The sequence below is a fragment of the Lycium ferocissimum genome, chromosome 11, assembly GCF_029784015.1.
Source record: "Lycium ferocissimum isolate CSIRO_LF1 chromosome 11, AGI_CSIRO_Lferr_CH_V1, whole genome shotgun sequence".
NCBI lineage: Eukaryota > Viridiplantae > Streptophyta > Magnoliopsida > Solanales > Solanaceae > Lycium > Lycium ferocissimum.
Genome location: NC_081352.1, coordinates 50,690,556 through 50,712,931, shown reverse-complemented (window position 1 = coordinate 50,712,931; position 22,376 = coordinate 50,690,556). Strand labels below are relative to the sequence as shown.

General features: G+C 34.5%; 2 protein-coding genes across 3 annotated transcripts; one reads left to right on the top strand and one right to left on the bottom strand.

Moving 5' to 3' along the window:
- The first annotated feature begins 5,019 nt into the window (after nucleotides 1-5,019).
- LOC132036563 (F-box/kelch-repeat protein At3g23880-like) lies at nucleotides 5,020-7,756 on the top strand. Its single transcript, XM_059426920.1, has one exon. It carries the CDS (start codon nucleotides 6,157-6,159, stop codon nucleotides 7,246-7,248), a length of 1,092 nt encoding a protein of 363 aa, XP_059282903.1. The 5' UTR covers nucleotides 5,020-6,156; the 3' UTR covers nucleotides 7,249-7,756.
- Nucleotides 7,757-8,500: 744 nt separating this feature from the next.
- LOC132036561 (DExH-box ATP-dependent RNA helicase DExH6) lies at nucleotides 8,501-20,611 on the bottom strand. 2 transcript variants are annotated; one of them, XM_059426919.1, is made up of 16 exons: nucleotides 20,234-20,611; nucleotides 17,008-17,098; nucleotides 16,561-16,873; nucleotides 16,386-16,460; nucleotides 16,075-16,119; nucleotides 15,887-15,977; nucleotides 15,723-15,781; nucleotides 14,556-14,717; nucleotides 13,336-13,388; nucleotides 13,006-13,039; nucleotides 12,802-12,891; nucleotides 11,696-12,703; nucleotides 10,358-11,455; nucleotides 9,474-9,755; nucleotides 8,811-8,887; nucleotides 8,501-8,681 (listed from the first exon to the last, which is right to left on the bottom strand). In XM_059426919.1, the coding sequence occupies exons 1-15, from the start codon at nucleotides 20,391-20,393 to the stop codon at nucleotides 8,825-8,827; spliced, it is 3,624 nt and encodes a 1,207-aa protein (XP_059282902.1). In that variant the 5' UTR covers nucleotides 20,394-20,611; the 3' UTR covers nucleotides 8,501-8,681; nucleotides 8,811-8,824. The 2 variants fall into 2 exon arrangements, with proteins under 2 accessions (XP_059282902.1, XP_059282901.1); XM_059426918.1 differs by having other exon boundaries at nucleotides 8,501-8,887.
- Nucleotides 20,612-22,376: the final 1,765 nt, after the last annotated feature.

The following is a 22,376-nucleotide window of genomic DNA, read 5'->3' as shown; positions in this document are numbered from 1 at the left end:
ATTTGAAAACAAACATATCGTTGATCGGTGAAAGTACCAAAAAGGATCAATAAGTGTGAGTTTATAATTTCAATCCTATATATATATATATATATATATGTTGAGGACATTTTACTTGCTTTTAATTATTTGGCAATTTAGAATTTTCTCTGAAAGAATTATTGAATGAAATATATGAGACATTATTTATGACATGAATGAACTTTTTTTTTTATTTTTTTTGTTTAAAGACATGAATGAACTAATATTTCATAATAGGTCACATTAGTTATTGGATTGTCTCATAAAGTACATCAGAAAAAATTTAGAGAGATTTCATGTAAATAAGTATTTAAACATAATTTATCACTAGATTGGATTATCTCATAAAGTATATCTGAAATTTTTTAGAGAGATTGCATGTAAATAAGTATTTAAACATAATTTATCACTAGAAACCTGCAAATGTAAGTAGTGGTACTAGAAAGAAACAAATGATTAAATGCTGTAAAAGAATATATAATGAAAATTAGTTGAATATTTGGATTCAAATATTACCAAATACTTTGGCAGTTGAAGAAAAAATACATTTAAGTATTTGTTCCTATTATGTGAAAAAGCAATATGTGGAGCAATAGAACAATTGGAAAAGTTAGACAGGCTATGGTGCTTTAGCAAAACTCTAGGTAAAAAATTTCTTTAACAATCAAGAGTGAGATGATCAAAGACTCCATGAAGTTCATCCTGATTGGCTAGTTCAAAGTATCATCAACATGAAGATTGGATCCGAACACCAAATGTGACATAATGTTCAGGAATGCTACAAGTGATGGTGTCTTGTCCAACAAATCAACTTGGGATAACATCAGAGAATTTGAAATACCAGATCCATTATACAGGAAAATCTGGCACAACAGTATTCCATTTAAATTTTCTTTTGTATCTTGGAGATTTCTTAAATCTAACTACCTTTTGATGATGTTGTTTGCAGGCCTTTTGGAAACAGAAATGCGCTGGACTGTTTGTGTTGTGCTATACCAGTACTAGAGACTATTAAGCACCTCTTTATTGATAGTGAACTTGAACAGTGCATTATTGAGATGGACTCCCAAATTGTTGTAGATATGCTGAAGAATCAAGGTTCCCACAATATGGACCTCAAGACTATTGTAGAGGATGCAAAAGATTTGATTAAAAACACTGATATTTCTTTTGCTCACAGTGGCTGATTTTCTTGCTAAGTTTGCCACTACATTGGATGCACATATTCTCTATAATACTTATGATCAGATCCCATCTGGTGCTAGAGGCCCTTTTGTACTAGATAGGTTGCAATTTTCTAACCTTAGGATCAGATTTGATAAGGCAAATTTTTTTGTTAGCTAAATGTATATTAGTAGAGCTTAGTGAGGATGGTTTGCATAATATGTAAGATTCCTCCTTTTAATTGTCTGGCTGCTGTGTAGCCTGTGATGTATTCATGGGGTTTTGGTATAGTCCCCCCCATGTACTTTTGTGTCTTACATGAATAAATACATCCCCACCAGGGGTAAATCCTAGCAGAACTAAAAAAAAAAAAAAAAAAAAAAAAAAAAACTTGAACAATGCTTATGGAAGTTTTTTGGTTAGTCAATGGGGATCAAATAAGCAATCCTGTAAGAGGATTTCTGACTGGTGGCAGACTCCTGGAAAGAATGCTATATTCAGAGAATGATATGCAGATATGGCACTCAAATAACATTTTACTTTAGAAGAATGAAGCAATAACAATATCAAGGCTATTATGGACAAAGCATATTCACTTCAAAGAATGGATTTACAATATAATGGATCCAATTATGTGAAGTGGTGGCGAAGTTGAGGCCTAAAACTATTACCAAAACTGTGGTTTAGAAGAAGCCCAACACAGGGATGATTAAGTGCAATACTGATGGAAGTTTTTTTTAACAAAATGGTAGGCTAGCATTACAGGCATAGCTAGAGATAATTCTGGTGATTTTCTTTTTGCTTTTGTTGTGCCTATTCAGAGCAGAGATGACAATATATATTGCAAAGGCAATGGCTGCCAAGTTTGTTGTACAGTGGCTCATGAACAATACAATGATCATCACTAGAGCATCATTGAAATGGATTGTCTGCTCATTGAAGATATATCCTCTAACAACATCAACTTGAAGGCTATTGTGGAGGATACTGCTAACATAATTAACTCTGCCGATTTCATCTTCTCCCATTGTTATAGTGAAACCAATATACCTTGCTAAATTGGGCCAAATATAAAATTTTTTTTTTTTTATTCTAAACCTTCCACCCATAAGATCTTCACTCCCGTGGTGGTGGAGGGTTTGTTGTAGACCCCTACCTCATTACATAGCATAAAAGAAATAAGTACAAACAACAGGAGTGGGACATAAAACCAAGACTTTCGAGAAAATTGCACCAAACAAAGAAAAATTGGGTACATGGAAGGAAACTATGGAGGCCAAAGGTACTCTTCTTGTGCCAACATCTGAACTAAATTCATGTACTTCCCATATCACAAAAAGGAGGTGCTAAAGGATGAACCTACTCTATGTCACAGGTTTTAACATTTAGGAGGTGCTAAAGGTCCTTATATATTTTGGAGGGCAAAGGGTCAAATATACCTCTCTACTTTAGTTTATTAGCTAACTTTACCCCCATTAGCCAAAGTAGTCAAATATGGCCCTTCCGTTCCACGGACAAAGTTGGAGCCAAATATACCCTACGTTAGCAAAGTTTTAAAAATCCCCTCATTTCTAACATATTCATCACATCAAGCAAGTCTAGTCATTGGAATTGGGTGACATGGACGCCACATGGCATTTAACTTATTCTATGTGGTGCCTACGTGGCAATTTTTTTAAAACAATCTAAAAAATTGATTTTTTGAAAACAAATATGAAAAAAATGACTTTTATTAAAAATCTGAAAGTTTTTTGTTTTAATAAAACCCATTTTTTAAAAATATATTCACAAAATTGGATATTTCAGTTAAAAAATTTGGAAAATGATTTTTGTTAAATCTGGAAAACTGTAAAGTGTTTTTTTTTTTAAAAAGTGTTCAAATATTTTTTAAATCTGGATTAATTTTAAAAAATGTGCGTTAAGGAAAAAAAATTGATTTTTTTAAAAAAAATCCATTTTCCAAAGGCATGACTCTTGTTTCATAAATATCTCTAATTTTTGAGAATATATTTTTAGAAAAATAGGTTTTATTAAAACAAAAAAGTTTTCATTTTTAATAAAAGTTTTTCATAGTTCCTTAAAAAAAAAATCAATTTTCTAGATTTTTTTTTTTTTAAATTGCCACATAGGCACCACATAGAATAAGTTAAATGTCATGTGACATCCATGTCACCCAATTCCATATTGATATATGATGATATATGGATCGGACGTTTGCTGATATGATATTTCACGGGGTATGCATGCATGACTCCGCCTTAAGAAAGCGACGGTTATCTCTTTATTTTTATTTTATCTCCTTGTTCCCTTGCTATTTTATGATGCATGCCTTACAAACTCAGTACACTTGACATCCTTTCTTTTTGGGAGGGTATATTTGACTAATTGCCGATCTGGCTTCCGGGAGCAAAGTTGCGCCACTTCCATAGGGAGTGTGTGTGTGTGTGTAATATATATATATATGTATATATTATTGGATAGTCTGTCCCATCTTCATGACTTAGATTTGGTTAGAGACTCGGCCAACTTTCGTATATAGCAGTTAGACCCTAAGGATAATTAGACATGGAGTTTAAAATGGTAGGATACTATGGTATTTAATTATTTATTATGGACATTATGAAAGAGATTTAATTTGTCTTGTGGGCAACTAATGGCAATGCTATTAAATATTGATGTTATTTGGTCATTGAACCAAGTAGGAGAATATTAGATTTTTCTAATTATGTGGCTCAATATTATGTCAAGCCCATAACTTATTAGTTAAAAATGAACAAATCTCATTTAATATGTTCATTCGATTACTTGATGGATGTACGTACAAGCTGATTAACGATTAGATCTTAAAAATTGATCATTTTCCTACCCATTAAGGTAGCCTCCACAAACCATTATTAAAGTGACATATTTTAACGTAAGATAAGGCAAGGGGGAGAAGCTAATTTATGGACAAGGCTTGTCGGTTTTCTTTATTGCTATAATATCTTTCGCTTTTTGTGTCTTATGACGCTTTTAAGTGAGATTATCATGTTCTAGATCCAATTATGTATATTTAATCTATGGGCATGATAGTATGAATATCAGAATATATAATCATAAAGCATATTTTACACGATGAACCTAAGCCTCCACTCGCAAGGCTTTGGCTTTTGGACTAGCTTGGACTGTATTTCCGAGCTGGCAAATTAAAGAGCGTGCATAAAAGGGAATAAGCACGTGTGGATTGTGAAAACCAGACAGCTTCCATGAGCTTACCTCATGTCATTCCATTCCCTCAACAATTTGTGGACTTCAGCATTCGCAGTCTCACATCTTCCTCTCATCTTTCCACTAATGACCACTATGGAAAAAAACTGAAATAAGTAACTTCATCCCTAATTCGTTGCTAAATTGCTCGTAGGCCGTAGTCAGGGCAGAACCAGGATTTTTATTAAGAGGGTTCAAAAATATAAAGAAGTAAGCACACGAAGAAGTCAAGGGGGTTCAATATCTACTATATATACATCAAAAATAAAAAAATAAAAATAAAAAATAAAAAAATCTTGTATATATAGTGTATTCTTGGCCGAAGGGGGGTCCGGATGGTCGCACGAAGGGCAGTGATTTAACTATAAGCGAAAGTTCTAATGATCTCGAGGTAAAGCCCTAGCCCGTAACTGGCTCCATCCATGACCGTAGCTAATAGAATTTTTTGATAATTTGTCGCTAATCTGTGGCAAAATAGGATTAGAACAAATCTTGTTGTTTAGCTACAAAATTTATCCGTTGCAAATTGCTATTTCTGTAGTAGTGAATCTTTCGTGTGCACTCATTTTGCAAAAGCAAATCTCAAAAAGTAAAAAAGATTCAAACAACACTAATAAAGATGAAAGCTCTCCTGGGAATTAGTTGGTTGATATTTTCTGCAAATGCCACTCATATCAATGCTATAAATAATAGGACAAAGAGGAGCTATATAGTATCATCGCTCATCACTAACAACTAGGGTTTAACTTCCAGAGTTCTCATACTCCATTAAGTTTGTATTTTGTTCAAAAAATGGTGATTGTGAGGGGAAATACATCACCTTTTTATCCCTCCAGGATGGAAGCAAAGCACTTAAGTAACTTCTGTTTCAATAGAGAGTTAGAAAATGATGATGATGACGACGATGACGGAGCAAAAGTGGCGCCTGCAGCATAATTGGATCATTATGTATGTTTTATTTTGAAAACATGAAGCGACTCATATATATAGGTTTACTGAGAGAGAAATTGTAGTTTTCTCCTCTGAATAAGTAGGAACCCCTATTTAATTAGTCTTGTACTTTAATTAGTAGAATATATAGTGATGAGAATGAGATAATATGTAGTGTTTCTTATTTGACTACTTCAAATAGGTTATCAATTTTCTATTCCTAGACCAAATCCATGAATGAGGCAACATAAAAAACGACTTAAAAGATTGTTATAGGAGTACTTTGTTTAGTAGCAAAAAATTTCCCATTTATTGTCTTCTTTTTTTCCTTATATCACCTAGTATAAGCACTTCTTATTAATTTGAAGTAATTAGACTGTTATTTAAAATTAAAAATATATCATGTCAAAATTGAAACGAATTTGCATTACACATCATCCAATTAATGGTGGTTTTGAGCACTGGATTGGCTTCATTCCAAGAAATGAGGAACTTCATAAATAATCTACGTTTATATTTAACTTCACCTAGAACCACCACTTTCATTTATTTCTTGAAACATTAAACTTAATTATCTGTGGGCAAGTTTAATTCTTCTGCTCTCTTGTTTTAGAAAGGAATTAAGCTACATTTGTGGGCTACTTTAGACTCGTCTCTTTTGTTTCCTTCATTACATATCCATTTGAAATTTAAAAAAAAAAAATCCGAAAACCAAAAAACAAAAACAAAAACAGAAAACAAAAAATATGTTTCGCCAAAAGAAAAAGGAGAAGACCAAGAGAACATTAAAGGGCAATGAATCTACCTGAAGATGTAATTTTCGAGATATTGACAAGGTTGCCTGCAGCTTCTCTGATTAGGTTCAAGTGTGTTTGCAGATTCTGGTATTCTCTCGTCAAGAACCCTAATTTCATCTCAAAGCATTTTCATAATCTGAGCAGCAAAAAAATTTATCTCCGATTGCTAATTAGTCGCCGTGGAAATATTACAAATAAAAGGATCCTCTCATTGTCCATAAATGACACATTTGATGTGTTCATCAATCAAGATTTTCCATCATTCTTCAATGACAAATTTGGTCACGTTAGGCTTATAGGTCCATGTAACGGCATTGTTTGTTTATGTGGTTATCCAGATAATATTGTTCTATGGAATCCTTCTATTAGAGACTACAAAATATTGCCTCAATCCCAAATTCAACGTCTTGTTGGATCAACAGTACGTGGAAGTGATTTTGGATTAGGGTTTGATCAGAAGAAAAACGATCATAAGGTAATACAAGTTTTATTTTGTCTCTCAATTGATCGAGTTGTTGTTTATCAAATTGAGATATATTCTTTAAATGAAAATTCTTGGAGAAAGTATAAAGGGATTGTGCCAGCTAAAATAAAGTATGGTAATAGCTCATGGAGTATGGTATATAAAAATGAGACTTTTTGTTGGTTAGCTCAAGATGGTGATAATCATGAGGTGATTCTTTCATTTAACATGAGTGAAGAGACTTTCCAAAATACAACATTGCCATCATGTATTGGAATTTTTGGAGAGCAAGAAATTAGGAGTGTTTGGGTGATTGTACCATTTAAAGAATCAATTTCACTTATTGTTTATTGTTTAAAAGAAGTGGGGAAGTATTTTGATATTTGGGTGATAAGTGAATTGGGAGTTAAAAACTGTTGGAATAAATTGCAAAGAATTGGTCCTCTTTTAAGGGTGGAGAGGCCTTTGGGGTTTTGGAAAAATGGTGAGCTCATTTTGGAAAATAGCTCTGGAGAATTGGTGATTTATGATCCTTCAAATCAAGAGGTGAAGACTCTTGGATTTTATGGGAAAAGAGGCAGACTGGAAATAGTTATTTATAAGGAGAGTTTAATTTCAGTCAATTGATAATTAACTTTAGATTTGTGAAAAGTAGTGGAGACAAATTTAGGATCTAGAATCAATGAGTTTTAGAATGAAAGTGTCTTAATTTATAGTCTTAATTTATGTATATATTTTAGATGTTTTTTGATATAAGCATACATGGTTCGAGTAAAAAACAATGGATTTAATTGAACTCGCCGATCCTATTTATAATGCGCCTCTGAGAAATAGTATAGGATGCATTGCTTTATGAATGAGAAATAGTATAGGATGCATTGCTTTATGAACCCTTGAAGTTGATGCGAAACTAACTTCTTCTTGTACAAATCATCTTTTTTTTTTTTTTTTTTTGGCTCAACATATCTTAAAGAAAAAGTGAGAAAAAAAAAAAAATGATGTCCAACACTTATTAGTGCCTCTTTATTGAGCTGCTTTGTATCTTTCACGAGTTTTTGTATTTTGGCCTAAATTTGTAGAAGGGGAAGATGATTGGATCCCTTATAATTTTTGTAACACTTAGGTCTGGCAACAACCAAATCTATTTCACGCAATATATTGAGTTCTATAACTAGTATGTCAAGTAGACCTAAATCTTCACGAAGGATATCTTGTTTTGTTTCATCTCATGGACAAAATTAGGAAAAAGTTAAATAGTAGCCAAAAGAAACTTCTCAATTATTTGATGTGTACACTAAATTTGTTTAGGGGTTGCGATTTAGCTTACTTGGTGCCTTTCACAGTCAAGGTGGAACGTTCAAACTCAACCAGTAATGTAGCATGTCCTTCCCCCTCCCCCTGATATAGTAATATTTATTTTTCAAAAATATATTTAAACTGGGAAATCTCACGATATAATACGATGTGAACAACCTAAACCAAATCCCAACATAAGGGAAAAAGAGATTTTTTTTTTTTCATTTTTGCTGTATTTGCTCTGCTAAATTCATATGTAATATGTAGTCTAGATAAAGGGAAATACATCTGAAAATTTGACACCTTTGGAACTCTTAACTAGTCAATCTGCTTTTAGGTTCAACGATACTCCACTTTCCTGGTTACAACTTACAATATACCCTTCACATAACCTTCAATTATAACCATCTTTAAGAAAAAATGTTGTGCTTTAAACGATGTACAATACAAGCAGCAATGAATCAACTAATCATACTGGATAACAGTAAAAACCCTTTTTAGAATTTGTCAAATAGTAATGACTTAAAATCTGATGGAATTTATACATGGGAGAAAAGCTTCTAAAATCACAAATAACATGGGATACGAGAAGGACCAATTTTGACGGTTTTTCTTTAAACGTCCATTTCTTTGTTCTATTATAAACAGTCAAATGCTCGGACTATAGTCAAGAGAGGCTCGAGACATTCAGATTTTGCATCATACAATAGAAATACAGCATTCATCCATCTTCCCTTTGATGTAGCAACCCCCATTTCAATTTCCTACAGCATACAACACCTATATGTTACTTTACCTTCTTTGGATATCTGCCCAAAACAAAAAAGGAAGATTCTTGCTGTTGCTTCTGCCAAAACTCCCTATGTTAATGTGTGGATAAAATCTGTCTAAACCTGCTTTGTCAAGATCAATTTCCACGCTGCCGTTTATAATGACCTCTTTGCCCGGTTCCTCCATACACGAACGATCCCTGTACCGGCAGTGACTCTTTGAGATACGGAGCTTTGAATAAACTCAACCCAATAAAACAAGTAGACATGATAATTTGATGAACATTCAAATTAAAGTCGGATAACATCGACAACCCCTTAAAAGTTATCAGTAATTTCCATTTGTTCCGATTGAGTACTTGAATACATGATAAAATATTTCTATTAGACACTTCCGACTCAAATTAGGAAAAGCTTCTGCGAGTGTTCTCGAGCGGCCATTACATAGACAAGTTAACCATTTAAAATATGTCACCTCCTTTAAATTATACGCATTAGCCTCAATAAGTCGTAAAACCTCAGGCATGTTGCGACTTATGTTGATGCGTATAATTAACGGATTAGGCGTATAATTAACGGATTAGGCATGTTTTATGTGATTAATTTATCTACGTAATGGGCGATTAAGAACATGTGCAAAGACTTCCAAAATATGAGTCAGAAACTATCTAATACGAACATTTTATCAAGTGTTCAGGTACTCGAGTAGAACAGGCCATAGTTCAAGTGTCTAAATGAAATTTACCAACAAGTTTCAACAAATTTAAGGGACGTCGATGTATTTACCTTTGATACATGAATGCCGCCTCTTTGATGATGCATATAGGGGCGCTGATGCCGACTGTTGTGCCCAAATGAACTGGGAGAATTGTTGGGATTCATATACATTCCACTGTTCCACCCAGGATCAGACTGACCAATCTCAGTAGCACTAACCATTGTAGTAAGCGAGTCCACAGACTCCAACGGCAATGAGATTCCTGACATCCCGTTGTACGACAAGATGCAAGCCATAGCATATATAGAGGCTGCAAGAACCTCAGGAAGAACTTTTCCAGGATGTGTGACCTGTATGACACACTTAAATATTAGACCAACCAAAAACCACATACTGCAATACTATCTTGACATCGCAACAGCGCATGATATGTAATTCTTTTTTTTTTTTTTTTGATAAACAGCGCATGATTCGTAATTCTTACTTGGGATAATTACATTTTTGGACCGCTCTAAAAAGTAGTAGCCGGCAAATGTATAATGTTTTGTATATTAAGTATAAATATACATAAAATATTATATAGTGACCTGTATGACACAGTTACATATTAGACCAACCAAAAACCACATACTGCAATACTATCTTGACATCGCAACAGCGCATGATACGTAATTCTTACTTGGGATAATTACATTTTTGGACCGCTCTAAAAAGTAGTAGCCGGCAATACATAAAATTTACATATAATATACATGTAATATACATATCATAATATACATAGTGTGTGTATAGATTTAGTATGTTTTGGGGCTTTTGTCTAGGGCTCGTAATTAATTTTGGCCGACGGGTCAAAAATGAAAAAATCCCTAATTTTTGAGTTGTTTTTCTTTCTTTTCATATTCTTCTTTTGGGAGGGTTTCCCTTTAAAACAATGCAGAACAGAAGAAATTACCTTAAATAAAATGGCTTTAGCTAATCTCTCTCGCAGGCAGTAAATTTGAGCAACATCAAGAGCTGTTGACTCGAAAGGAATCCACCTATCAACAATGACCTTAACAGTATTATCAGGAGAAGACATAATTTTCTCTCCTTGATCGGCATCTGACGGATCAGCTTTAATATTATCCTCCTCGCCATTGTCCTCATCAGCATCTTCGTAATCACTTTCACCATCATCATTGTCATCATCATCGTCTTCATTTCCAGGAGCCACTACAATCTCTGTTGCCAGCAACAACAGTGGGAGAGGCCCAATAACACTACAATTTCTAATATGCAAACCTCCATCACCACGAGTTATCTCATCATATACAATCAATGGTCGATCAAAGAATTTTTTGAATGAAAGCTTAAAGTTAGTAGAATGAGGATGTAATCGAACTTTATCACCACCTGCAGTCTCTACGACAGCCCTCTTACCACCTTTCAAAGGCGGGAGCAGTCTACCAACCATAGGGTACAAACCAGCAACAAGAACAGCGTGTAATATGCCTGGATCCTGTGCGTTAAGGCTACACGAAGATCCATCTCCTGGAATAAACCCATTCCTCAATAGTTCAGATTGCAATTGTCTACGCATTCCTGATAGCATGTGCATAGTGCTTGAAGATACAAAGTACATAGAACAAAACCTTGATTCCTGACCGTTTTCTTTCGCACTTTTCCAGCCCTCAAACGCAGCCACAACTGCTAATTGATCGCTTCTTCCACCATACCATGAGGCTAACTCGGCTTTTGCAGCTGCAGCTTTCTTCTTCTCATTTGGCAACATGGGTAGGGTAAATGGATCTCTATAGTCAGAAGCGCAAGCCAAAGTCAATGCTGGGTCAAGGCAGTTCAATAATATGGCAATAAAAAGCATCTTGCTTGTAAGTGGATGAACTGGTAAAGATCCTAGCCTTTCTCCAAGCTCTGTAAGTTTCTCATCTATTGATAACGCCCCAATATCTTGAAGAACAATGATTGCATTACGTATGGTCTCATAAACTGGAGGGTCAAGTGTCTTCTGAAGGAACTCTTCTATCTTGCAATCAGGGTTAAGAAGCTTGACCTGCCAAAGAAAAAAGGTATTCAAACAGCTTTACAGCAAGCTCTATTGTTTAATGGTTGGCATTCAGTGTCAGTAGATTTGTTTAACAAAACTATGATAATTTTCAAAAGCCTACTGAATATGTTTCACTTAATCATCTTTATTTTGAACTGGTAAAGGTTATTTCACCTAATCAGCATGCTAAGTATTTCCAGTATAAAAATCATATTCCTAAATGACAAGGAAGAATAATGAAAGCACCTGCAGACATAGTTCCTCTATAGGAATCCTCTTAATCTCAGGAACCTGGAAATCAGGCAATGAAGCTGCTCGAAGTTTTGAATAAAGATGATAACAAATTCCTGGCTGGCACCGCCCAGCACGCCCTTCTCTTTGCTTTGCACTTGCTTTTGAGACCCATGAAGATTGAAGAGTTGATACATTATTATAAGGGTCGTAACTTTTTTCTTTCATTCGTCCACTATCTATTACATAAACAACATCATCAATGGTAATGGCAGTTTCAGCAATATTAGTTGAAAGAACGATTTTGCGGCAGCCCGGAGGAGGGCGTCTAAAAACCTTCTTTTGCTCCACAGATGGAACCATAGAATGGAGAGCGATTACTGAAAACTTAGACGGGTCATTGAAATAGTGGCTTGCTTTCAATCTCTCTCGTGTTCTGTTAATGTCCTCCCAACCAGGAAGGAAAACAAGTATGGCCCCGTCCACCTCCGAGTCAATGCATATTTTTCTTAATAGTTGCTCAATAAGGACATCATCAATCAGTTCAGGGTCAACTGTTGATAGGTATTTGTCAAGTAAATGTTGCTGCTCCTCACAGCTGGAAGATAATTTCTCCATGTGTTTCTTAATTATTTCAGCAGCTTCTGTCTGATTCTCCCGCTCAGCCCAATCTAGAGCATTTTTCCCATCATTAGCGCATAAATGGCAGTCAGCACCAAAAGAGAGGAGCATGCAAATGTCACGGACACAGCCTTTTCCAGCAAACACCATCAATGGTGTCACTCCACTCAAAGAATGCTGATAATTGAAGACTTTTTGTCCCCCATCAGAAGATATCAGATCTAAAAGGGGATCAAGATCATCATCTGAAAGAGCCAAATTAATTGCTTCATCTAAGGCAACTTTGTACTCCTCAGTTAATAACGATTCCTCAGACATGACACTTGTTGAGGTGGAGTCAAGGTGATTATTTTCAGTTGACTTCACAATAGAAAGTACATCCTCAAGATAGAAAGTGTTTACCTGAAATAGGTGGAGAGGGGTAAATATTTCAAAAACTCATATCATAAACCAACAAAGAGATAAATCTGCATATATAGGAACTAGGGGAAAGGTTTTACAGGATAAGTAAATCCAGGGACTCGGATAACTGGGCAGCCACCAAAGTATTTTGAAAAACGTTCAGCATCAAGTGTAGCACTCATCAGAACCTGTTTGGAAGTTCATTCAAATGATTATCTCATAAAACCACGTGCACATTATTGGAGTTGAAACAAGAAAAGAGGCACTGAGATATTACAATAAAGCAAAACGAATAGTCATACCAAACGCAAATTTGGATATGAAGGAAGCAAGTCCCTGCAAGTAAAGAAAGATCAACTTGAGCATTTTGCTGCTTCACAGTTAAAAGAAAATAAGTAGTAACAGTGTAACACTTTTTTATGTTTTCTTGAATGAAAATGACAAGCTAATTTCTAGAATCCAGACAGAGGTTAGCATACGTAAACTACAGAAGTGAGGTTAATTGACTTGGCCAGTTGGCAAGCCAAAATTAGCACATTATGGTTCCAGCTCTTGTCAGAAAGATCATTCATGACAGGCAAACTCATAATCCACGTATCATGTAACTAATAAAATAGATTTAACCAATGCACCTGAGAATCGCGAGCATGAAATCGGAGTAGCGATCCCTCTCATGAATTTCGTCCTATGAAATTAGAAGTTTATAAGGCAGTAGAAAACAAAGAAGAAGCACAGCCGAGAATGTATGTCAAATTAGAAAATATAAGCATCTCTACAAGCAGAAGTAACAAAGGATAACATGACAAAAGAACTTTGCAAGCAACAAAACAAACACCACACTGATTGAAGCCAGACTTGTGTGATACAAACTTAAAATCAAAGAGCCAACTCAAAAAGTAAATAAATGGTAAATAATAAAAAATATATTTGCAGGAGAATTGTGATAGAAGGAAACAGAAGAAAGAGAAATGTGAACATCATAACTTCATACGGAATATTTCAGAGACAGACAAAAAGAGGGAACAAAAAAAAAAATAGTACTACCACAAATCTACAACTTGCACTTGGATTATGGTTTTCTACATGTAATCTTGAGTAATATTCAGGAAATGATTAAATTCCCATTGGCATTTCAAAAAGATAATTGCAATATTGGCCATTTAGACTTCCTCTAAAAATCATAGGCTCCGTTAGGAAACCAAACACACAAGCAATTCATTAATGTCATTGATGTATACATCTATCAATTATGAATCTAGAAACATACGATTTTTCCTCAAAAGTTCTCTGAAAAATACTGCAAATATTAGGAGTCACATTACCCTAAAATAAAACACTATAATGCATGGAAATGCAAACCCATGACTTGAGAGCATAGATCTATGAAATATTTTTAGAGGATCCCTCAGCATTCAAAGATTGTTATATTATCATCACTGGAACAGATAAACTTGTTGATTTTATACTTCACCTTGTTAACTTTCCCAGGCGTGAGTATAGTAATTGTATTGAACTATTGATAGTTAAGCGCAGGGATTAAAGAAGTACTTTGATTCTGATCAAGCCCTAGATTTCCAAAAGGGAAGAAAAAGCAAAAGCCTTCAACAGGAATTATTCTGCAAACTCAAATTTACTACTCAAGATGGAATGCGAATATAGTAAAAAAAGGTCCATTTCTATAACATTGCATTTAGACAACATTACCAGTTTCAAAAAAAAAAATGTTGCATTTAGATGTTGTGGATTAACAGCTCACAAGAAGAGGTCAGGCACATGCCAGAGCAGTAATTAAATTATGAAATGCTTCACCGCATATGTAAAAACATTAATTAAAGATTGAAATGATAAGTACCACAATGATGTGGGTTATATCAGAAATGTCATCCGTGCCCATTTTCCTGGGAGCTTCTTTGTTGAACCTGGCACTTCCGTTGGTAACCAGGACCCTCAGTAGAACCCCATTGGTACAAAACATAATTGATGACTGCCTCCCGCCTCTGCTTTCCAGCCGTATCTGAAGTTCGTCACAACTCAGTAATTAAAGGCCATACACAAATTTACATGCTAAGAATGGTGAAGAGGCAAAGAACAAGCCTTTTTTCGATTGGGGATTTGGGGAGGGGAGAGGGGAGGAAGATGAGTGAGAATGATGGCATTAAAAGTGTTAGAGCAAGCAGAAAACCAAAGTTACCCATCATAAACTAAGCACCACATAAGTCATATTTAGAAAGTCATTAAACACGCAGAGAGATAAAAGTATCTGTTGATAAAAACTTTTTGCGACTGGTGAGAAAGCTATGCTGAGATCCCTCCCCTGCCGCGCACCTCTGATTTATGCTTAGGAACTCTTCTTGAAAATCATGCGATAATCCACAGATAAGTAAGAAACTGAAGCATTGATTCAGGTTCACCTTACATCGGCAAATACAGACCTTTCGCTTTAGAAAGGAAAGAATATCAGGAAGTGAACTCCACCATCACAGAATCATTTTTAATAAAGCCGAAAACCTCCGACTGGATTTCAAATGGATTGGGTAGGTTATTCATTTACGACATGGGTAGGATTAGCTGTTTCATCTACTTGACACTGCTAACCGTCATAATTAATTCTACATGATTTAAAATCTTACCTTATCAAAAGAATATTCCATATGATCCACTTTTAGGTTTCGGCCTTTGTTGCACTTTATGATCTGACTCTTGTAGAAGTTCTTTATATAGATATCAAGTTTGAAAGTCTGAACAAGCTCTCAGTTATTGTTTTCAGCTTCATATTGAGCAGAGAAGTCTTGAAATCTTTTTTTGAGTAAGTAAAAGAAAGGAATAAGAATTTTTTATACTGGGTCAAAATGTTTGGTCCAAATACCAAAAGAATAAAATAAATTTTGGTCAGGGAAGAAGTATACATGTCATTCACAAAAGAAGGTTGCCAAACCCAATTTACTTATATCTCGGTCAAAGTAAAAAGTGATCCAGCAAATCTGAAAAAGAAATAACCACATTAGAAACAGTGTCGTACCTTGTAACCAACAGTATCGCCAACACTTTCACCTCTTTCAGCAGAGATTCTCTCAGAAACTGCACATTGGACAAGCACTACTCAGAACAATTATGAACTGATTACCACATTCCACATAAGACACGAAAGAAATGAATCCTTCGAGGCGGGTATAAGGTGCTAACCTGATGTGGCAGAAATTCGTCGTGGCTGAGTACACACAATTTTACATGTCTCACCTTTACCCCACATATGATCTAAAATATATTGGGGGACCTGAATCATAGGGAGGAAAAGTTATTTATAGTAAATACTACATATTCTTTGCGAAATACTAAAGAAAACAGACTAAATAAAGGTTTGAAGTTATAACCTGTGTAGTTTTCCCGCATCCAGTTTCACCAGAGATCAAGACCACCTGCACATGGAATAAAATAGTCCAGCCAAGATGAGAACTACGAAGCATCCAAACCCCATAGCAGGCATTAAACTAAAATATGATATAAGCAGTGCCAATATATTCTCTTTTGAGGGTGCGCACAGTCCTGGTGAAAGAAAACAAGCCTTTATCTCATCTAAAAAAAAAAAACCTTTCTCAGTTTGAATATTAGTTAATAGAGATTGGAGAAGCAAAAGTACAAAGGCATAGCCAAGTCATACTGTTTGATGCTATATAATGGTCACCTGATTAGATTCTACAGTTGATGTAATGACATCCTTGAAGGAAGTAATTGGAAGCTTAGACCTTTGTGCTGTAATCTGCAAGTAAATAACCAACAAGCCATTAATAATTCTTTTATTGTTCTCTTTGCTTCTGTATAGAATATTTGTCAACTCTAAAATAGAAAACTGACAAAACCTGTCTCAGGTTTGGGTTATTTTCTATTCTTGAAGCAAGTGACTCCACCCTTTTTGCAATTTCAGACTTGTTCATTGCAGGTTTAGAGAACATATCATCCTTCTTTCCTCGTAATTTATCAACTTTCTTACTCTGTTTCCCAACTACTTGTTCACTTGTCTCCCCATCATCAGGTGGATAACGTGTAAATAAATCCTGTAGAACATCTTTAGCCTCTTCCGAAAATTTAAAACCACTTAGCGCATCCTTTCCTTTCAGTGTGTCCCCGTTATTTTTAGTCTTGAAAATAGATATACGACGTTGATCCCCACGCCTAGATAAGACAAGTCGATCATCTTAAGTCAGAAAAGGAAAAAGCTTACCCTGTCTACTTGGCAGCCAGAGCATTATAAAGGCACATTATCAATGCAAGTAACGTGTTATAGTGCTGAAACTTACTATACATACCCAGAACTTTTTGATTTCATCCCCATTTTCCGGCATAACACATGAACTGCAGCTCTATCGCGATTTGAAAGGTTTGATTCAAATGTGTACACTGCATCGAAAAATAGGTATCCATAATATTTTACATATAAATCAGAATTACCTCATTCACATTTTTTTTTTGTTGGATAAAGTCAGAATTACCTCATTTACATGTCATGAGCAATTATAGAAGAAAAAAATAGAGCATTAAAAGTATCATTTAAGTATCAAGAGAGTGGTTAAAATGTGTCCAGACAATGCAGATTAACCTGCTGTCAATTCTCCCCAAACAAAAGTCAATAACTTGAGGTAAATGCAAAACAGCAACTCTAATAGACTTATAGTAACAGGTTCATCACTTTTAAAAAAAAAAAAAAAAAATCTTCCACAATCTTACCACATCCTCAGTTCATTCATATCAAAGAAAATGAGGGAATAGACATAGGGCTGGGCGTTTGGAATTTTCAAAATTCGGGTTCGGTAATTGAAAGCAGATACCAAATACCGAAATTTCAAAGCTCGGTTCAGTCGGTAAATTAAACTTTGGTTTCGTAAATCCCGGTACGGTATTCGGATTTACCATTCAAGAAAGAAACTATTAATAATAATTTAGTAGCAATCGGAATCAATTCACTGCTCATTTTTGGTCAGAAAGATAGAAGCAATTGATCAAAAGCATTGAAACACAGTTTCAGTAACTTCACTAATACTACAAGAACAGATTATCCTGAGCACAGAAACATAGTTCCTGACTCAAGTGGATAAAAATGATAAATGTACCCACATATGAAACTGTAATGCTCAGTACACAATAACCCCTCTTTTACTAGCACCTACTTATAACCGTGCCAATCTTTAGCATGTTGACAAAAGCAAACTAACAGATGATTGTAATTAGTACTACTTATGCACTCATGAGCTAGGTGTAGATTCCGGTTGTAATTAGCCTTTAATAATTAATTCGGTATTCGGAACATACCGAATACCGAACAGTACTAACGTCTCTGACCCAAACCCGAACCCAAATACCTTAATTTTGAAATCTTACTCCCGAATACCGGATTAACGAAATTCCCGGTTCGGTTCGGTTATTTGGTTTTCGGAAATTCATGCCCAGCCCTAAATAGACATGTATGAGCAGATACATGCAATTTTAGATAAGATCATGTCATACATATCTCAAATTCTCAATGCAAATACGCAAGTTTGCATCAATTGCATACAACGCCTTCAAATAATCATGTGCTTTACAAGTCAACATAAAATGTGCATCCGTGTAATACCCACGTCAAGTAGGTCTATTTAATGGTTGAATGATGCAATGAGAATGTAATTACCCTCTCAATCATGAAAAGGCGCATCCATCCATATGCATATCTGGTAGTAACTATTCAAATTGGAAATGAAAGATATCCTTGTAATAACATCAATACTTTCCATTCTTTCTTCTTTTTTTCTTATCTAAAAAAGTCATTCAGGTTCGTTATTGAAAGGTCAACGAACTCATACTAATGCTAGGACTTTACAAGTCAACATAAAATGTGCATCCGTGTAATACCCACGTTAATTAGGTCTAGTTTAACGGTCGAATGCTGTGCATCCATCCATATGCATATATGGCAGTAACTCATCAAATTGGAAATGAAAGATATCCTTGTAATAACATCAATACCTCTTTCCTTTCTTTCTTCTTTTTTTCTTATCTAAAAAAGCCATTCAGGTTCGTTATTGAAAGGTCAACGAACTCATACTAATGCTAGGACTTGTCGCAAGCTAATTTGGAAATGACATAAGTCTACCAAAAGCCCTTCTTACTTGTCTGATGTTTTTTTTTTTTTTTTGCGTGTGTGTGTGGGGGGGAGGGGAACCTGCTTGTGCGACATTTTTGTTGTTTAAAGTTTTAACTAGCAGCATTTTACATGTGGATGCTACAAAAAAAAAAAAAAAAAAAAAAAAAAACCCAGCACTGTAAATTGAACGCACATTGTAAGTGGTGTAATAGTTGTCCAATTGGAACAATGAAAAGCATAACACTTTTGCAAAGATTAGAATATGCAACTAAAAGCGTGCTCTACCTGATCATGTACAGCCCTTTTACCCCAATTTAGTTTGTGTTCATTTCCCTGCTGTATAGAGCTATCCACACCATTAAGCTTTTTTAGCTATAGCAGAAAACTCAAAACCCCTAAGTTGTCCTTTACAAATTAGCTAGCCTATGAATGAAAAGCATCCACACATAGTGATATTGACGTTGAGGATTCATATAGTCAACCACACTTAGTTTTCGCGAAACATTTTACAATCTCTATGCATCAAAAATAGTTTGTGCAAAACATTTTACAATCTTGTTCTTTTTTTTTATGACCGAGAAATTCGTCTGGAGCCGATCCTTTGGGCCAACCGCAGCCTTTGAAACTTGGGGATGATGGGCCTGTCCCTCTACCCTTCTCCACTTAAGTACCAGAGTTAGTTTGCTTGGTGCGGGATTTTTACAACTTTAATCATCAAATATAGTTTGTGCATAACATTTTGAATGTTTAACCATCAAATATTCCTTTTTATCACTTCCAAAGCACCACATTTCGCAACAAAACATGAGACCCTAACATACAACCGATAAAAAATTATCAGACCTGAACATACAACCCATAAAGTATTAATCTTTCTTCTTCTTTTCCTTTATACAAGTAAGTAAAAAAAAAGTTGATTTCTTTAATTAAAGGAAACAACAACAACAAAAGGCAAGTAAATTGGGTATATCAAATGACCTGATAGTATTTAGTATAACTGCAAAAAATGAGACCTTAACATGCAACCGAAAAAGCATTACTCTTTCTTCTTTTCTCTTTGACAAATTGTAATAAAGTTTAACTTTTTTACTAAAGAAAACAACATGGGGTTTATCTACTTTCATCAAATGACCTGATAGTATTTAGTATAACTGCAAAAATGGTACTCCACTTTTTAATTTGTTTGTCTTAATATCCTTTTTACTCAGCTTCGAAAAGAATGTCTCTTTCCTTTTTTTGCAACTCTTTAATTCCAACTTTTCACATGATATGTTTAAGACCACATTTCAGTACATTCATACATATCACCACAAGATTCAAAAGTCATTCCTTACTTTCTTAAACAAATAAATTGAAATGGAAGGAGTATTTAGTGTAACTGGAAAAAGGGTAGTAAAATAAATAATTGAATATACCTTGATCATTAGAAGCACGAAACTGTTCAAGAACTTGTGCGACCCGAATCCGGGTGGATTCAGCAACATTTGTAACTTCTTGTTGTCTTTGCCCTTTCTTTTGCCTCTTCTTCCCAAACCCAGATGATGATGATGATGTTGATGGACCTGTTGACGCCATTTCCTATGCTCCACACTCAATCTAATTCTTTTTTCAAGGGATATATATAGCTATAATCAGAAAGTTGAAGGGTATATTCTGCAATGCTGTACTATTTTCTCTTCTTCTTCGCGGCGCTGCTTAAGTTCCTATTTGCCCTTCTGCGCGCTCTTCTTTCTTCAGTTGTCGTGAAATCGTTTTTTGCTTTTTCCCTTCTTTTTTTTTTTTTCGAGTTTGGGACAAGAAACCATTTATATACAACTTACAAGAAAGAAAAAGGGGAAATAACTTTTATATATATATATATATATATGGTTTGCAGTGGATGAAGCCCATTATATCATCGGTGTATAGATAATGTATATGTTTTATATAGCTATAAGCACCATGTATTTAGTTTGCAGCTATGTGACTCACTATAATATTGGTGTATAGATAATGTATACGTTCTGTATAGCTATATATATAAACATTACATATATTTTGTATATATAATTTATGCTTTATATAATTATGTATAAGCATACGAAACCTACTCAAATTGCAATGTATAAATAATGTATTTGTTCTGTATAGCTATATATAAACATTACATAGATTAATCGGACAATAAATTTATTTAGGCAAATAGAAAAGGAAATGAAAAAGAAAAAGATTAGAGAATCAATGAAAGAGTGGTGAATTAGTAATTGAGAAAGGACATTAGCAGTCTTTTGTTCCTTCCACATCGAGATGAGGAATCAAGATAGATCTTTTAGCTTCTTTTTTGTGATGTGAATTAAGACTTTATATTAGGATTGATTCTTACAATTTGGATGAATTTGAGCCAATTGCGGTCGAGTAATATGCCGTTAGGGTTTATTACTCATGTGTCGCTGGCGGAAAGCGCATTTATTCGGGCTCATATTGTTGATGATTCGATTTCTTTTCTGATCGATTCTAGGGTTAAGGAATGATGATGCATCAATAATCATCTCATAGATGAGGCTTCACTATGAATAAGTTGGGTATAAAAATCCATAGGTAGGCTAATACAGATACCCAAATATTTTGAACTCACCGTATACATCCAAAATCTTTTACTGATAGAAAGTCGTAGAAAGGTGATTTACATGTATTTTGTGTACATCAAGTTTGCATGAGAGTAACGTGAAAAGAGAAAGAGGGAGAGAGAAAGTGCAAGAGAGTAATGTGGAAACAAAAAGAAGGAGGGAGAGAAAGCGCAAGAGTGGTATGGTTTCGCCGATTTCACTTCAACTGATGGACAAGCAAACAGAAACTTAGATTGTCGAATGACCACATAGGTAAAAAGTTGATTGTTGGACTAATTTTGACAAACTAGATGGCCCAATGGATACTCAGCTTGATTTTCTCAAAGAAAAAGGATCATTAAAGGATGAAAACCCCATAACTATATCAACATAATTAATATGGAGAAAATTGGTGAACATAATTCATTGCTGTTTTTTCTTTTTCTAATTTTCACGTGCTTGGGCCTCGGATGAGAATTTATGGGAAAATAATAAACAGGTTAATTTAATACTAGTTTTTGTGCAAAGTACTTTAATGGTTGAATATTATCTTTTTACTAAACGACCCTCTAGCCTTTTCCCAAGAAATTGAGAGAAATCAAATTCTCTTTTTCAATGAAATTCAATTAATGTCTTGAAATTTGAATTTTGAGAGAAAACTTATACAAACGAACAGAGTGCGACTCTCATAAATCAAATTGGAAGGTCTATTAATAAAACCAAAGAGTTGAACATATATGAACAAATATAATAATAATAATAATAATAATAATAAAATAACAGAATATGTTAAACATAAATATAGCCTTTGTGTATATTCTTTTGTCACATTTAAGTAGTCTTTTGAACAAAAATTGAGTAGAAGTTAGAAAACATAATTGTTCAGGTCAGTAGTTGAATAAGTATACGTTTGTGAAAGTTTGCATTGGGTATGAACTTCATTTAGGAAGAATTTGTAAAGTTGTGAATAAAA

What these genes read in the sequence shown, in the direction of transcription:
- LOC132036563 (XM_059426920.1), top strand. Translation starts at nt 6,157, where the DNA reads ATGAATCTACCTGAAGATGTAATTTTCGAGATATTGACAAGGTTGCCT.
- LOC132036561 (XM_059426918.1), bottom strand. Translation starts at nt 20,393, where the DNA reads ATGGCGTCAACAGGTCCATCAACATCATCATCATCATCTGGGTTTGGG. An exon ending in CTAAAGCCATTTTATTTAAG is followed by an intron (nt 9,756 to 10,357) that starts GTAATTTCTTCT and finishes TGTGTCATACAG; the next exon opens with GTCACACATCCTGGAAAAGT. An exon ending in GCGGCATTCATGTATCAAAG is followed by an intron (nt 8,888 to 9,473) that starts GTAAATACATCG and finishes CTGCCGGTACAG; the next exon opens with GGATCGTTCGTGTATGGAGG.